Source organism: Elephas maximus, chromosome 3 (assembly GCF_024166365.1).
Source record: "Elephas maximus indicus isolate mEleMax1 chromosome 3, mEleMax1 primary haplotype, whole genome shotgun sequence".
Classification (NCBI taxonomy): domain Eukaryota; kingdom Metazoa; phylum Chordata; class Mammalia; order Proboscidea; family Elephantidae; genus Elephas; species Elephas maximus.
Genome location: NC_064821.1, coordinates 77,375,713 through 77,394,656, shown reverse-complemented (window position 1 = coordinate 77,394,656; position 18,944 = coordinate 77,375,713). Strand labels below are relative to the sequence as shown.

General features: G+C 35.8%; 1 protein-coding gene across 3 annotated transcripts in view; it reads right to left on the bottom strand.

Annotated features, from left to right (window-relative positions):
• The window catches only part of AGO3 (argonaute RISC catalytic component 3), a 177,778-nt gene that overhangs the window by 74,414 nt on the left and 84,420 nt on the right, over positions 1-18,944 (bottom strand). For all 3 annotated transcript variants that reach the window (XM_049878743.1, XM_049878744.1, XM_049878745.1), the window contains one exon: positions 54-188. In XM_049878743.1, the coding sequence (XP_049734700.1) occupies positions 54-188 (135 nt within the window). The remainder of the gene's footprint in view (positions 1-53; positions 189-18,944) is intronic.

The window sequence follows — 18,944 nt, the reverse complement described above, 5'->3', positions numbered from 1 at the left end:
TGTTATAACCATGCCTTTTATAGTTAAGTTGTTTCAAATGCTAATTAATTCACCTTTTATCTCTTTGGTGAATTTTACCCGATGAGAATCAGTCAGAGGTCTTGGTTGCTCATCAATGTTATGAATGTCAAGAACTTCACACATGAACTGAATTACAGGTTGTGCTTTGTAGAAGGCAGTGGCAGAAACTAAGAAGAAAAACACAAATAGTAAAAATTAACATTTTCCAAAAAAAATTCAGGAACTTCATGTTAGGCTCCCTGTTAGGCTCTAATTAACTATTTATAGAATCAAAATGACCCTTTATATATATTACATAGTACATATGTGTGTACGTATGTACATATGTATGTGTTATGTATATATATATATATGTAAAATTTCTAAAACTAAACAAAGTTTCAATGTGATCTGTTTGACTGGAAGACAGCTACAAGAACAGAGAGGCCAAATACTACAGTTTTTATAATCTACCTCCCTCATCATGGCAAATAAATCATTCCATTCTCTACTACATGTTCAAAGAAGTGTTCCCACCTATGAGACAAGGTCTGTAATAGGACAAAGAAGGCCAGAGACCCTTAGCAGATCAGACGGACAGGTATTCTTTTTTAAACAAGGCTTTCTATGCCACCCCAGACTGTTTACCTATTCTAGTGAAAATTTCCCACGTCTTGGTACACATTTGAGAAGGCAGTGGTACTTTTTTGGTGCTAATCCAAGCTACGTGGTAGTAACACTAGTGACATGTGCCCAATGTTATCAAGCTACAGTTGGTGCTTTTCTAACAGGCAAGCCAGCATGTTTTCCTCACCCTGGGTTTTGGAGCTGGAATAGCTTCAGAATGGTTAGTAAATCACCATCACTCATTTCTTAAACACATAATTACTGATGGCTTTTATGTGCTAAGCCAAAACCGAATCAGCTGCTATTGAGTTGATTCTGACTCATGGCAACCCTGTGTACGGCAGAGTAGAACTGTGCCCCATACGGTCTTCATAGCTGCGACCTTTTGGAAGCAGCTCACCAGGCCTTTCTTTCGATGCACCTTTGGGTGGGTTTAAACCACCAACCTTTTAGTTAGTAGCCAAGTGCTTAACTGCTTATGCCACCCAGGGGCTTCTCCTTTTATGTGCTAGGCACTGTATAAAGGTACTAGGGATACAATGAAAGATAAAGCCAAAATGGACAATAAACTACATGCTATCATTTTTTTTTTTTTACTCAAAAAACATGCCTACTCTGTTGGGCTGAGTGTAAATTTTTTTCTCTGGTACACTTTCTCTCGCTCTCCTTGGACATGCTGACCATCTGTGACCTAAGTCTAAATTTTTTGTATGATGCTCTTTTTCTCCATTTTCTGGTACATGCTCACAGTCTATTCAGCTAAGTGTACAGTTTTTGTATCATGTTCTTTTTCTCCCTCTCCTTAGTTTAGGATTAAAAGTCCTCCATAAAATGTCTCTCACTTCTGGAAAAATATTTATCAAGGCTTTAACAGTGGTTATCTCAGAGTATGTGTGAGTAGTAGGGCTTACTGTGGGTATTTTTTATTTTCTTCTTTTTACTTTTATCTTTCTTATTTTTGTAGTGAGCACATATTATGTTTTCTTTATTACCGAAAATATATGTGAATGAAGTCTCATCGTAAAAAATTCACACAATAGAGGTATAAAGAGCAAAGACTCTCCCTTTAGTCCCAATTCTACCTCCCCCTGTATCTTTAAGAAGTAACATCGTTTGTAGTTAGATACGTATACATAATTGTCCTTTTAATATGCACTTACATAGATAAAAATGTACATGCAACTTTTTTTTACAAGAAATCAGATGATAAATGTTCTATGGCTTTTTATTGTTATTTTTTTAAATTAACGATGTATCTTAGAGATCTTTCCATGTCAGTACACAGACCTCATTTTTTTTAATGGTGCTATATTTCACTGTATGGGTGCATGATAATTAAGTGAATACATATTTCCTCCTCTTAAAAAAAGAACACAAACAGTAAAACATTAAAAACACTATCTGGGCTTTGATTTTTTTTCTTTCGTTATGTTATTAGAGATAGAGCTATATGTGCTAATATGGAACTATATCATTCTTTTTCATGGCTGCAGGATATCCTATTACAGGGATGTACTTCATATCCTTAATGATGAATATTTATGTTGGTTTGCTTTTTTTTTTAATATTACAAAAAATTTCAACGAACATCCTGATATATACATTTTTGCGGAATTTAAGAGGAATTGATACTCACTGGTAAACTTTCATCTAAATAGGTTTTAAAATATTCCCACAATTTCTTACTAATTAAAAAGAGGAGACTGGTAAGATTGTAACAGCATTATGGATATCTTATTCAAATCTACAGTAGCTTTAGAAGTGTAAACACTGTAACATATTCTTCTATTGAGAAAACGTAGAATATAGTTGTGTGTAAAAAAAAAAAAAAAGGCTGGCAGGATACTTACCAAATTTAAGTTATGTGTTCATACTGTTTAAGTTCTTAAATAAGCACAAATAGTTCTGGGCTACTTTTTAAAAAGTAAATAAGAAAAATAAATATATGGTGAATAACATGCTTATTTTGTCTTTTTCTTTAATCCTACAGGTAAATTTTCTTCACTGGATTGGCATAACACTAGCATCCATAACTAAAGTTTTTCATATCAGAGAGCTGCAATTACTAAACAAACATGCTAGAATTATTTCTCCTTTTTAATTCACTCTTCTACTATTTTTCCCTACTGGTTATCCCACTAGTCTTCTAATATTTTACTGTTTACCATCCTCTCTACAGGAAGGTGGCCATTTGAGGGAAATATTAACTTTAGTAATAAAAAGCTCTTATAAAAAAAAAAATACAACTTTGAATTAGTGAATTTCAGTGATCAAAGATCTACTTTATACCTTTGTTGAATTCTTAACATTTTACAAATCTACATACCTGTATGTTTTATTCCTTCTTCCCCTTTCACAAATCAGCTAATTTTTATTGAAAAGGAAATGTTTACATTTAACATTTAAAAATCTATTAATAAAATATACCACATTAACATATTAAAGAAAATAAGCACAGATCACCTCCATAGATGACAGCCACAAAAAAGCATTTGATAAAATTCAGCACCATAGCAAATATAGCTCTTACTGTACTGGGACTAAAAGGGAACTTCTGTAATCTGATAAATATATCTACCAAAAATATACAGTAAATACAATTTCATTTCATAGGAAGTCCATGCTAGCACAGTAAGGCAAGTAAACAGAAATAATAGAATTGGAAAGAGGGAAAAAAATTTTTTTTTACAGTATCACTGTCTATATAGAAAATCCAATAAAATCTATAAATTATCAGAATTAATAAGAAAGTTCAGCAAGGTTGCTGGATTTAAGATCAACATACAAAAGTAAGTTACATTCTTATACATCAACAGCAAACTTAAAATGTAATTTAAAAAAGATACCATTTACAATTACAACAAAAATTACAAGGCACTTGGGATGAAACCTAAACAAAGGATGTGTAAGACTGATAGAAGTAATAAGTATCTTTATTATTGAAAGATATTACAGAAGATCTAAACATACAAAATAATATACTCTATTAATGTAAATTATCTCTAAATTAATTTGCAAGTTCAAAACAATTTCAATCAAAATACCAACAGTGGTTTTAAGTACTTCCCTCTCTCCCTGGAACTTGAGAAGCTGATACTAAAATTAACATGAAAGAGCAATGAGACAAAAACAGCCAAGACAACTTTTAAGAATAAGGTCTGCCCTATCAGACATCAAGATATGTTACAATGCTATTTGTGATGGCTAGTGTTATATGTCAACTTGGCTACGCTATGATTCTCAGTGGTTTGGCAGACACTATGTAAACACCTTCCATTTTGTGATCTGATGTGAACAGCCAATTAGTTGGAAGGGGAATTTCCTTGCAGGTGTGGCCTGCATCTGTAAACGGATGTTCTGGCAAAACTCACTCTCTTTTCTCAACCCTGTACCCTTCTTATCGCCTGACCTCCGGTTCTTGGAATGTAACCCTGCAGAAGCCTCTAACCTGCCGCCTGACCTTCAAATTTTGGATTTGCCAACCCCCGAAATCCCGTAAGCCAGCAGAGGCCTCTAGCCTATCATCTGACCTGCAGGTTTTGGGTTCTTCAGCCCCTGCAACCACATGAGTCAGCAGAGATTTTCAGCCTGTTGTCTGACCCACAGATTTGGACTTGCCAGCCTCCACAACTGCCAACCCCTCACAACTGCGTGAGCCATTTCCTTGAAGTAAATTTCTCTTTCTACATATGTATCTGTATATGTTTCACTGGTTTTTCTCCTCTAGAGAACCCAGACTAAGACACTACTCAAATCAAGAAACTGTAGGAACAGACACATAGACCAGCAAAACAAATTTGAAAGCCTACCTCATACTGTATACAAAAACAAATTCTTATTCAGAGAACTAAATATGAAAAGAAAAGCAAATATTTAGAGGAAAATATAGACTATGATCTTGGAGGTAGGAAAGAATTTAACCACAAAAACTAAAAAAAAAAAAAAAAAAGCACCATAAACAAAGTTAAAAAAAGTTACAGACTGGTAGAAGACTTCTGCAATATGTACAACAAAAGGTTAATATGTAGAATATGTAAACAGTTCCTACAAATCAAGAAGACAGTAAAAAGTAGCAAAAGATAAGAGCAGGTATTTCACAGAAGAGAAAACCTAAACAGTAAAAAATAGGAAATTTCACTAATTATCTTTATTTGTAATAAAAGAAATATATATAAAAACAATATTGAGCTACCATTTTATACTCACTGAGATTAGCAAAAAAATTTCAAGACTGGTAATATCAACTGACAACAAGCCACTGGGAAAATGAAAGCTCTCACACACAGATGATAGGAATATAAACTGATATTATCACTTATGGTGTCAAATATCTAGTAATTCTGAAGATGTAGATAACTTCCAAGCCAGCAATTCCACAACTATGTATTTATTCTAGAGAAACCCCACATCTGCCAATGGAGACATAAATAAGAATGCTTATTATAGTAAAAAGAATGGAAACAACCTAAATATCCAACCAACAGCATCGATCAGTTGTAGTATAGTCATACAATTAAAATTAATGGGAGATACTATAATTCAGATAAATAAAATTGAGAAATAATGTACAGATATATCATGAGAAGAGTTGGAGGAAAATGAAATATTATCAATTACTTAGATTGCCAGTATCTACATAGCATATATACAACTAAGGAAAGAAATCTATCAAAACAGACAATGTCCAGAATACCAGCAGGATAGTCTGTCAATTCATGAACAAGATATCTCTGAATTTAAAGTTATTTTAATGGTTTTCATTAAACTTCTGTAATATACTTTAAAATCTCATGTATTTTTTGTTATATTTTTTTATAAATGATAAAATTTTTTTGTTGCTATTAGAAATGTATCCCTTTTTATTTTTTTCTTTTTAACTGATTAACTATTTGTTGCATTAAAAAAAAACAAAACCAAAAAACCCAGGTCTATTTTCTTCTTTTCATGGGTAGCAGAGTTAGAAGAGTGAAAAAACCACAGGGCTTGGAAATCATACAAACACAGATTTTAATCTGAGCTCCAATACTTAGTAGCTATGACTTCTCTGAAATTCTATATGCTCATCCGTAAAATCAGAAAAATACCTGTTTCTCAGAGCATTGGGGTGAAGACTCAACATAAGGTATCTACTTGTGCCTGGAACGTGGGGTCTTAATTCTAGGCAAAACCATTTTTGCCAATGTAAGCTAACTCCTTGAAGATGTTGTATGGAAGAATGTTCCATGAAGAAGAGATTAGGATTCTAAAGTTTACTGTTCACTGTGCTAAGACTAAAAATTTCTGTTACGATGCAGCAAAAAATAGATGTGAAAAAGAAAATATTTTGTCATGTTTAAAATAACTGGGACTACATGTACCAAAAGAATTCAGGTTAAAGTAAATAATAAAAAAAAGGGCAGTGAATAATTTTGGATCCTGGTAAGAACATAACCACAAGGGGTGGGGAGGGGAACTTACTAACTAGATAGCTGGTAAGTGTTAACTTTGGTGAAAGGACAAGACAACATGATATAGGGGGAAGTCAGTACAACTTGACTAAGGCAAAGTCACAGAAGCTTCCTAGACACATTCAAACACCCTGAGGGACAAAGTTACTGGGGATGAGGGCTAGGAACCATGGTCTCAGGGGATAAGTTCATAAAGAAAATGTTCTACATCCTACTTTGGCGAGTAGCATCTGGGGTCTTAAAAGCTTGGTTCCATCCCATCCGGAGCAAAGAGAATGGAAAAAAACCAAAGGAAAATACTAGTCCAAAGGACTGATGGACCATATGAACCACAGCCTCCCCCAGCCTGAAGAACTTCACCAGAAGAACTAGATGGTGCCCAGCTACCACCATGGGCTGCTATGACAGGGATCACAATAGAGAGTCCTGGACAGAGCTGGAGAAAAATGTAGAACAAAATTCAAATTCACACAAAAAGGCCTAACTTACTGGTCTGACAGAGGCTGGAGGAACCCCCAAGACTACAGCCCCATACTAATCCAGAACTGAAGCCACTGCTGAAGCCTACCTTTCAGCCAAAGATTAGACAGGCCTATAAAACAAACAGTAGCACATGTAAGGAATGTGCTTCTTAGTTCGATCAGGTATACCAGACCAAAAGTAAAACCAAGAAGGCAGGGAGGGTCAGTAAAACTAGACGAATGGACACAGGGAATCTGGGGTGGAAGAGAGAGTGCTGACAGGTTGCAGGGGTTGCAACCACTGTTACAAAAACTATCTGTGCTACATTTCTGAATTAGAAACTAATTTGCACAGTAAACTTTCACCTAAAGCACAATTAAAAAAACAAACAAACCACAATTATACTTTAATGTACATGTATTACCTCCTGAGAGGTAATTACCTGCCTCAATTTTACAGGCTTACTTCCATGGCTCAGAAGCTCTAAGAACAGAAATTATCAAGAGCACTGATCATCTGATGTCTTTTTATGGTAATAATCAGTGAGTCCTTTATCTCCTTTAGTTAGAGGCCACATCAAACACCTTTGCATTTCCTGCATCACCTACCAGAATATGCATAGTACTCAGGAAACATTTATAAATTGATAAAATAGTTTTATTTTTTCTATTTTTTAAATAAGATATATATTTACCAAAGTCTATAAATGTAAATATGCCACTTAACAGATGGAACCACCAATCAGATCAAGAACTCAATACTGCCAGCATCCTAGAAGCCTCCTCCTGAGGCCCTTCCCTACCCTAATGTTCTCTTGCCTGTAAAGGTAACCCCATCCTGACTTTTACAGTAATCATTTCCTTTTCATTACAGATTTACCACATAAATTCACATAAGTACACATTTCCAAATACGAGTCTTCCTAATTCTTGTATTTGATACAACTGAAAACAAAGCATGTAATCTTTTTGAGACGTTCACTGAAGACTGTTTTTGATTCATCCATAGCAATGAAATGTAACTAGTTTCTTCATTTTCATTGCTACATAACACACTGTTGAAGTCATACACAATTTTTTTTTTTTTAATGTTGGTGGCCATTTGAATTGTTACCTTTCTTCAGCTACTATGAATCATGCTATGAACATTCTTATATATGTCCTTTTGATAAATGCACAAATTTCTCTAATAGATTAGGCTGTATCTAAGAGTAGAAATGTTCTGTCATGAGGGAAGTGTATTTCTAATTTTCTTAGATAATGCCAAACTCTCTTCTAAAGGGGTTTTATAATTGATCCTTCCATCGCATAAAAGTCACTGTTTTGTCAAGTTTTCACCAACTGTTAATATTGTCAATCTTGAATTTTAGCCATTTTGGTGGCTGTGTAGTGATATTTCATTTTTAAAAAAACAATTTTGAGGATTAACTCGCATAAAATACACACATCTAAGTGTAAAGTTCAATGATTTTGATAAATCTATATATTTATGCTATTCCAGAGTCCCTGGATGGTACGAATGGTTGATGTGCTCAGCTGCTAACCAAAAGATTGACAGTTCATGCCAGCCTGAGGTATCTCAGAAGAAAAGTCTGGCCATCTACTTCCAAAAAGTCAGCACTGAAAACCCTACGGAGCACAGTTCCACTCTGACACACGTGTGGTTGGAGTCAACTCTACGGCAACTGGTCATACTATTACCACCCAAATTAAGACGTTTCATCATTCGAGAAAGTTCTTTCCTGACACTTTGTAATCATGGGTACTTTGCAATCATTCCTCCCTTAACTTACCTGATTTCCTTCGGAACAGATTAACTAGTTCCAGAATTTCATATAAATGGAATCATACCATATGTACCATTTTGTGTCTGGCTTTTTTGATTAAGCTCAGTAATTGAGAATTATCCACGCTGTTGTATATACATTGGCAGTTTGTTCTTTTTAATTGCTGAGTAGCATTTCATTGTTTGAATGACATAACTTGTTTCTCCATTTACCTGTCGTTGGACATTTGAGTTGTTTCCAGTTTCCAGCTATTATAAATATGTAAACATACACGTACAAATCTTTCTGTAGACATAAAAGTTCCTTCTCTTGGGTAAAGACTGGTCAGTAGAACTGGGTGGTTCATCTGGTGAACGGATGTTTAAAAGAAACTGCCAAACTATTCTTCAAAGTGTTTGTACCGTTTTATGCTCCTACCATTTCCAGTTCTTCCACATCCTTGTCAACACTTGGTGTTGTCAGTCTTTTTAATTTAGCTGCATGGCACACTGTGGATGTGAAATAGTATCACATTGTGGTTTTAATTTACATTTTCTGGATTACCAATGATGTGGAGTATCTTCTCAAGTACTTACTGACCACTCACATATCTTCTTTTGTCAAGTGCCTGTTCAAGTCTTTTTCCTTCATGCTTTCTTACTGAGTTGTGTAAGTTTTTCGTACAATCTGGATACAGGTCTTTTGCACAGGTACATGCTTTCTTCCAGATATAGCTTGCCTTTTAATTTTCATAATGGTATTTTTAAGAGGTTTTAATTTAAACAAAGTTTCTTTCTAAGAACATTTTGCATACTCCAAGGTCATAAATATTTTTCCTGTTTTCTCCTAGAAAATTTCCATTTTTAGTTTTATGTTTTGTTCTGTGATACACTTTGAATTAATTTTTCTGTGTGGTGTGAAGTAGGAGTTATTTTTTTTTTAATACAAATATCCATTTGTTCCAACATCATTTATTGAAAAGATTATCCTTTTCCCACTGAATTACATTGGTCCCTTTGTTTAAAATAAATCAATCACCTGAGCGGGTCTATTTCTGTAGTTATTTTGCAAGTTGATTTATATGTCTATCTTTACCCCAATATCACACTGCTTTGATTACTGCAGCTTTACAGTATGTCTTGAAATAAGAACTTTGTTCTTCAAAATGTTTATGATCATTCTAGGTTCCTTACATTTCCATATAAATTTTAGAACCAGCTCGTCAACTTATACCAAAAAAAGCCTGATGAGATTTTTACTGGGATTGTGTTGAGTCTAGAGATCTATTTGGGGAGAATGGACATCTTAACAATTTAAGTCTTCTAGTCCAAACTATAGCATACCTATTTATACAGATCTTTAACTTTCTCAGTAAAGTTTTGCAGCTGTCACTATAGAGGCCTTGCACATTTCTCTTTAAATTTGTTCCTAAATATTGTTTTTTGATATTATTATAAACGTTTTTTTTTTCCCCTCATTTTTCCAATTGTTGAGTGCAGGTATTTATTCTTGTTATATCGTTAGCACTGATTTTTATATATGGAACTAGTATCCCGAGACCTTGCTAATTCATCTATTCATTCTAATAGGGCTTATTATTTTTTGTAAATTCCTTAGGATATTTGGTGGCAAGTAGAGTTTTATTTTCTTCCTTTACAATATATGCCTTTTCTTTTCTTGCCTTACTGCATTGGCTAGGACCACCAGCATGATGTTGAATAGAAGTGGTGAAAGCAAGCATCCTTGCCTTTTTCTTGACCTTACGGCATTTTCACCATGTAAGTATGATGATGCCGGTACATTTTTCTAAATGCTTTTATCAAGTTGAAGATGTTTCCTTTTAATGCTATTTTGTTGAAAATTTTTATCATGAGAATACTGAAATGTATCCAATGGTTTTTCTGTCTGTTGACAGGATTATGTTTCTCTTTATTCTGTCTGTGAGGTAAATTACACTGATTGCTTTTCAAATGTTAAACCATTCATGGGACAAAACTTCTTGATCGTGATGTATCATCCTTTTTATAAACTGCTGGATTCTATCTGCTACTATTTTGTTAAGGGTGTTTGTATCCATGTTCATGAAGAATACTGGTCTGTAATTTTTTTTTTTTTTTTTGGGTAATGCCTTTATCAGGTGTTACCATCAGAGGTATACTTGTCTCATAAAATTGTTCTGAAAGCCTTTCCTCCTCTATTTTCTGAAAAGGATTTGTGAAAGGCTGGTATTTTTTTTTTCCTTAAATGTTAGATAAAATTCACCAGTGAAATAATCTGGGAGCCTAGAGTTTTGTTTTCGTGCGAAGGGATTATGAATTCAATTTCTTTGATACAGGGCTATTTAGATTTTCTTCCAGTCAATTTGTCTGTTTCATCTAAGTCATCAAATTAATAGGCTTAAAGTTGTTCATAATGTTCTCTTATTAACCTTTCAATTCTGAAGGATCTTTAGTGATATTCCCTCTTTTACTTCTTTCTGATATTGTAATTGGTTTTTTCTATTCTTCTTGATTAGTCTTGCTAGGAGTTTATCAATTTTTTCCCCCCAAAGACCAACTTTTGGGTTCATTAATTTTCTATACGGTTTGTTTTCTAATTAATTTCTGCTCTGATCTTTATTACTTTTTACCTTCTACTTACTATGGGCTTAATTTGCTCTATTTTTCTAGCTTAAGATGGAAATTTTGTGTGGCAGCCAGCCTCCAAGATGATCTTCAATGAGTCCCGGTTCCTTGGGTTCATACCTTTGTGTAGTCTCCTCCCACAATGAATATAACTGATTTGTGTAACCAATAGGATATTATTAAAATGGCAGAATATGATGTTCAATGATAGGTCTTAAAGTCACTGTAGCATCTGCCTTGCTCTCTCATAGATTACTTTCTCTAGGTGAAGCCAGGTGCAATGCTGTGAAGACACTTAACAAGCCCTATAGGGAGGTTCATGTGGCAAGGAACTGAGGCTTCCTGTAAGCAGCTAGCACTAACTTGTTACCGTGTGAGTGAGCATCTTGGAAATGGATCTCCCAGCCCCAGTGAAGCCTTGAGATGACTGTAGCCCTGGCTGACATCTTGATTGTAGCCTCTTGAGAGATACTGAACCAGAACCACCTAGCTAAGCAACTCCTGAGCTCTTGTTTATTGTTTGCTTTAAGTCACTAAGTATTGGGATAATTTGTTAGACAGTGACAAATAACTAATACAGATGTTAAATAAGGCTTAATCATCCATTTAAACATTTATTATCTAATATCAGGGACTCCACAACAGGTTTAAATTTAGATATGAACTAGAAAAAGCCCCTGTTCTTTAAGAACAGATCATAGGTTAAGATGTTAATCATGAACATTTTATTTTATTCATTCTTCTAACTCCACTGTAACTATGTTAAGGAATTAAAAAAAAAAAAAAAAAAGACATACATAAACCTAGGAAGCAGAACAGAACAGAAAACACATCAACATTTTGGAAGATACAAAACAAGCCGTAACTGACACAACCCCAAAAAACCCTTTACTGTCGAGTTGATTCTGACTCATAGCAACCCTGTAAGACAGAGTAGAGTGCCTCACAGGGTTTCCAACTGTCGATCTTTTGCCTGGCAGCAGAGCTCTTAACCATTGTGCCACCAGGGCTCCAAAATGACATAGCTGAGCCAAGAAAAAGAAATCCCAAACAACTGTGGAGAAAGATAAGAACAAACTGCATCTGCACTGTAGAATCCTCAAAAGGCTTAAGAAGTAACTCTGAAAGCGGTGGTAAAAAGGATGGGAACAGTACAGAAAAATAAAGAGGAAAGCTATCTGCGAAGCAGGTGGAGCCCTAGATCCTCTCCCTAGCTTCACACTGCTGAACAACTGCTCCAACGTCCAGCACCCCAACATAAATCTGAAGGTTTATTTTCTGGAAAATATAAAGCAAAGGCTCTCTGTAGGGTGGATGCCAGGCACAGCTGAGGGCAAAGGACTGTACAAAAAAAAAAAAAAAAAAAGAGTTAAATGACCATAACCATATTAAACGCTGAATGTAGCAACTCTTCCCAGCCAGAATCCCCAACCTGGCTTTCAGCATGCAGGCAATCAGACCCTTATGCTTCAGGTAAGAGTTTGGAAGACTCATTATTGGGTAACTTGACAAGTCCAAGAAGAAAGACCTTAAGATACTAACACTGTGGTTTCCCAAAATCAGCTCACTGAAATCATCCTATGATGTTCAAAGTCAACAAGTCCAACCAATGCTTTTACAGCCTCTGGTCAGTGTTTCAGGCTCCCACTGATCACAAGTAGGTAACCAAGGATACTAGATATCTAAGGAAAGCTTTCGAAATGGAAAAAAGAGATCAAAACAAAGAAAAATAAATCTGGAGGAAAGATAAGTATATGCAGGAAGAAGAAAACTCCCCAAAAAATTATGCTCAGAGAGTTAACATACTGCACCTGTGAAATAAAAGCAGTGTGCCACAAAAAAAATCAGAATATAAAAAAAGAACTATTAGATATTAAAAATATGGTAACAGAAATGAAAAAGTGAATAGAGGATTAAAAGAAGAAGTTGATGAAATTTTCCAGAAAATAAAGCAAAGTAAGGACAACAAAGACAATAGATGTACACTTAAAAGGGGTGTATTTTATGGTATGTACATTAAATCTCAATAAACCCCAGAAAAAATAAAGCTGTTTTAAATAATGGAGTGATGCTTTCAAAATTCTGAAAGAAAATTATTTGCAACACAGACTTCTACACCCAGTTATAACTATCATTTAAGCTTGGTGATAAAGACATTTTCCAGTGTAAGGTGTCAAAAAATTTACATCTTGTGTATTCTTTTCTCGTGAAGCTTCTGAAAATTTATTAAAAGATAAAGAAGAAAAAAGGAAATAAATATAGGCAAAAGACAAAAGGAATTCCTTAGGAAGACAATGAAGTGTGGTCCTAAGAGGACAGTTGTGCACCAAATATAAAGGATATACTCAACCAGATTTAAACAGTGTGACTCAAGAAACAGATCTGATGAAGGCTGTCACTGAGGCGCCTACTGCCATTATACTGCTTTTCTAATGTGAAGATAGATTTCCTGGGTAAGCTTGACCCAGATATCTTTACTTAACCTTGCTTGACCATCTGTTGATAATATTCCTGTCCTGCTGCCTGAATCAGCTGATGACTTTCACTTCACTCCAAAGAAACATTCTGCTTTGACCTACTTCTGAGAGTGTTAGTTGGAATATTACAGAATCAAATTATTTCTTAATCTCAGAGATCTTATACCTGAACTCAAGAAGAAATACACAGGAAGCAAGCAAAACTAATACTGTGATTAACACACTACTTACTAGCAATCTGTTTTCCTTTCAAAGAAAGCATATAAAAAACACCCAGTACATATGCATACCCAGAAAGCATAAGCAGTGTGAAATTTTGATTCTAAAGCAAAGATAAATTACAACAACTAAACTCTATAAACCGTTGATATATTCTGACCACTTTTTCTAGGCGCAAAATGGATACTGAATGTTTCATAGAAAGCTATTTTTTACTGAAAAGTACAAGAAAGTAAATCAGAATAGTCTCTCAACTCAGAGGTCCTAAGTCTCAGATTTGCCTGTCATGAATCTTCTTAAAGGATGTAGTACAGAGCTGTGACTATTATGGGCATAAGATTTGGAATCAGACGAGTTGACCTCTACCACTTAAATGTAAGCTGTGTAACCTAGGGCAAGTGACTTTCTATCTCTCAAATTCAGTTGGGGGTAACACCTGATACAAACAACTAACACATCACTATGATACTCTTAAAATGTGAGAATTACAATAATGAAATGCAAGTTGCAAATGAGTCTGGCCTCAAGGCAGGTTAAACTAAAGAAATGCTGTGCATTTCATCAAATCTGTCACTGGTAATTAAATGCAACAATATTTCACGTATCTTTAAAAAAGAAAGGTTTTTTCGAGCTTTAAATTGGTAAAATACAGTAAATTTAATTACACAGTTAAAAGACACTTAAATACCACTAAAAGAATACCACTGGTATTTAGTGGTATTAAGTATTGTTAAAACAATCATTTTGAAGACATGATTAAGTCTCATAATTAGAACTAAATCACTCCCTTCCTTAGAGTACTTTTCCATGCTTATCTCCATCATCAACTTCACCTTGCTCCCATCTATCACTTCTTCATGGAAACCTTCAACCACTGAGACCAGAATGGATTCCTCTGTTACATGCTCCCGCCACACTCAGTATTTCTCCTTTGTAGTACTCATTATATATTTCTCAACAGCTGTCTTCTCTAGCTGATTTCAAACTCAGTAATGACTGTTTCATTCATTGCAGCGCACCAAGTACAAGGGTTACAAAATCGAAATCCCACGGAAGCAAAAAAGGAAATATAAGCAAGTAAAGTGGTCAGTGCAAAATTTTCAATCATTATTTTTCACAGAAGTATTACATTTTTTGTGAGTGTGTTCCTGTGTTTATTCATATTATAAAAAAATGCAAAGAAGGACATCAAAGTTGTAAAGCTGCTTTAAAGTTCATTCACTAACTTCTAAAAAGAAAGCCCTTAAAGTTCTGAAAGACTGACAAATGCTTAAAGGCATGTTAAAGGGAATACCTGGTGCACAAAAGTTCTTTCTCACTATGACTAAGCAGCATTTTTAAAGTAAAAAATAGTAACCATCTGCTAAGATGTTGCAAAACTATCACTTACAACTGATAAGTCACTGACTAATTCACAGAGAGGGAGGGGAAGGGAAAAATGGGTGGTTGTACCAATATTTTTTGGCAAATTCTGACTCACCCTTTGGTAGCTGCCAGTTGACAACACTGACACTTCAAAAACTTGTGACTAGTCCCATTATTGAAAAAAGAATAGGAAAACTCAGAAATACCTGGAAAAAGATGTTCTTGGTTTTCCCATAGCAACTACCTGGGGAGGTCTCTGGGGACTCTGGGACACTTCTCTGTGACCATCCCAGCAGCAAGTCCTGGACGGTGCTTCTGCTTGCCACTCTGCTCGTGCAGTTCACGTGAGCAGCTGCAAATTTTCTAGGCCCTCAGCTACATAACCATCTTCATTTATTGTCTCAGGCCAACATAAATTACACAAACTTTAGAGCAGGGTCTTACTCATAAATACATAATGATTTTCATCTTCAAATCACTGTGCAACGATACTTGGCCTTATTTTGAGTTGCTGAGTATGCACGTCTAAGCTTATTTTATGGCACAGTTTTTCTTACTAATTACTGTTGTTGTAGTTGTTAGTTGCTGTCGAGTCAACTCCAACTCATGGTGACTCCATGTACAACATAAAATGTTGCCTGGTCCTGCGCCATCTGTACAATCATCGGTATGCTCAAGTCCACTGTTGCAGCCACTGTGTATTCTGAGTGCCTTCCAACCTAGGGGTCTCATTTTCCAGCACTATACTGTGGAGGGGAGCCCTGGTGTTGCACTGGTTAAGAGGCTGGCTGCTAACCAAAAGGTCGGTGGTTCAAATCCACCAGCCGCTCCTTGGAAACCCTACTGGACAGTTCTACTCTGTCCTATAGGGTCACTATGGGTCGGAATCAACTTCATGGCAACGGATTTTTGGTATATTGGACAGAAGCATTACAATTTATTGGCATTTAAAAAATAAACTCATTTAATATCTATGGTGAACTAATTTTCAACAAGGGTACTAAGTCCATTCGTGGGGAAGGGACAGTCTCTCACAACAAATGGTGCTGGGAAATTTGGATTTCCACATGTAGAAAAAAATCAGGTTTCATACCTCATACCATACACGAAAGCTAATTCAAAATGGATCAACGACCTAAATGCGAAAGCTAAAACCATAAAATACTTAGAAGAAAATATAAGGGTAAAGCTGTGGGAAAAGCTTTTCTTAATGATAGATTATCAAACTATTGTAACAACAAATACATGAGCAGCAGATGACAAAATAGATAACAGGGTCCTCATGAAAATTAAATACTTACATTCATCAAAGGACTTTATCAAAAGAGTAAAAAGACAACCTACAGGTTGGGAAAAACATCCAAGCGGTCTAATAGCCAAAACATATATAAAGCTTCTATAAGTTAGTAACAAAAAGACAATCCAATAAAAAGTGGGCAAAGGACTTGAACTGACATTTCACCAAAGTGGCCAACAAGCACATGAAAAGATGCTCAACGTAACTAGCCATTAGAGAGATACAAATCCAAACTACAAGATATTACCTAACCCCTACTAGAAGTGCAACGATAAAAAAAAAAAAAAAACAGAAAATAACAAATGTTAGTGTGGGGACTGGAACTCTTACCCATTGCTGGTGGGAATGTAAAATGGTGCAACTCTTATGGCAAACAATACAGCAATTCCTCAAAACATTAAAAAGAGCACTATCACATGATCCAGCAATTCCACTTCTAGGTGTAGGAGGAACCTAAAAGCAGCGATAGGAATAGACATATGTACACTTAAGTTCGTGTCCGCACTATTCCCAATAGCGAAAAGGCTGAAACAACCTAAGGGCCCATCAATTAGTGCCACCAACTCATCCATTGATGAATGAATAAACAAAATGTGGTATATACATACAATGGAATAGTATTCAGTCATAAAGAGAAACGAAGTTCTGATACATGTTACAACATGGATGAGCCTGGAACGCATTATGCTGAGGGAAATGAATCAATCACAAAAAAGACAAATACTGTATGATTTCACTTACATGAAATGACAAGAACAGGTAAATGTACAGAGACCAATGGTTATTAGTGGTTACCTGGGGCAGGAGAGGGGAAATGAGAAGAGGAACCACTCTCTGGAAGTAGTGAGTTTATGTCCATGGTGAGGGAAAACTGGCATCTTGACTAATGTACCTGATATCACTAAGCTGTATACCAGAAAAAAATGAATTTGCAAATATTGTGTTATACATAAACCATTTTACAACAACCAAATAAAAAAAAAAAGGGGCGGGGGGAAGAGCAGCTGCTGATACTACTTAGGTCAACCAAATATCTCATGGGAGTAGTTTTCTTGGTTCAAAGGTTTAGAGTCACTGTTTCGTGGATAGCCCAGTCAATTGGTCTAATAATTGTTTTTCGAGTTTCTGTTCTATCTCCTGGTTTGCTGAATAGTGCCTGGGGGTCTTAGAAATTTGCAAGTGGGCATTTAAAATACAAGTAGTCTCTATTCACCTGGAGCAGCACAGGAAGGAGACAGGAATTGGAGGACAAACTGGACTGCAGGACTAACTGTCTCCATGAACTACTGCTGCCTTTGCCATGAGACCAGAAGAACTGGATGGTGCCGCTCGGCTCCCATTAACTGAACATGTTGATCAAGGACTCAACAGATGAGCCCTAAATAAAAGGGGTAAACTTGTGGAAAAGAATTTCAAATTCTATGGAATCCAGACTTACTGAACCCACTGAAACTGGAGGAGCCCCCAAATTTATTGCCCTGAGATAATTTTTAAACCTTGAACCATAACTATCCCCTGAAGTCACCTTTAAACCAGAGTTTAGCTCAATTAGTGAAGAATGTTTGCCTTGGGCATTGCACCCTTTTAAAAAAATTATCTACAAGAATCAAACTGACAAAGAGTAACCCTAAAGCACAGATGAGAAGTTTAGGGGGCAGCGAGTCTAAGAATGTGGTGAAATAACTCAGGAAAAGAAAGCGAGAATGGTGTCACAACATGAAGAATGTAAACAATGTCATCGAATTGTACGTGTAGAAATTACTGTATGGGTGTATGTCTTGCTATGCATATTTTCACCCAAATAAATAGATAATAACTAAACCCATTTAAAATTTTATCCTTTATATTCATTTCCTTAAGATAATACCATCCGAATCCAATTCTGTCAAGTCGATCCTGACTCATAGCAACCCTATAGGACAGAGCAGAAGTGCCCCATAGGTAACCTTTTGGTTAGTAAGCTGAGCTCTTAATCACTGCACCACTAGGGCTCCTAAGATCCCACTGTTGTTATTAGGTGCCCTCGAGTCCATCCTGACTCATAGCAACCCTGTGCACAACAGAAGGAAACACTGCCCGGTCCCGCGCCATCCTTAAAATTGTTGTTATGCTCGAGCCCATTGTTGAAGCCACGCTGTCAATCTACCTCGTTGAGGGTCTTCCTCTTTTCTGCTTACCCTGTACTTTACCAAGCATAATGTCCTTCTGCAGGGACTGATCCCTCCTGACAAAATGTCCAAAGTATGTAAGATACAGCCTCACCATTCTTGCTCCTAAAGGGCATTCTGGTTGTACTTCCTCCAAGACAGATGTGTTCGTTCCTTTGGAAGTCCATAGTATATTCAATGTTCTTCACCAACACCACAATTCAAAGGCATCAATTCTTCTTTGGTCTTCCTTATTCATTGTCCAGCTTTCACATGCATATGATGTGATTGAAAATACCATGCCTTAGGTCAGACGCACCTTAGTCTTCAGGGTGACATCTTTGCTTTTCAACACTTTAAAGAGGTCCTTTGCAGCAGATCTGCCCAGTGCAACGCGTCTTTTGATTTCTTGACTGCTACTTCCATGGGTGTTGGCTGTGGATCCAAGTAAAATGAAATCCTTGACAGCTTCCATCTTTTCTCCATTTATCATGATGTTGCTTATTAGTCCAGT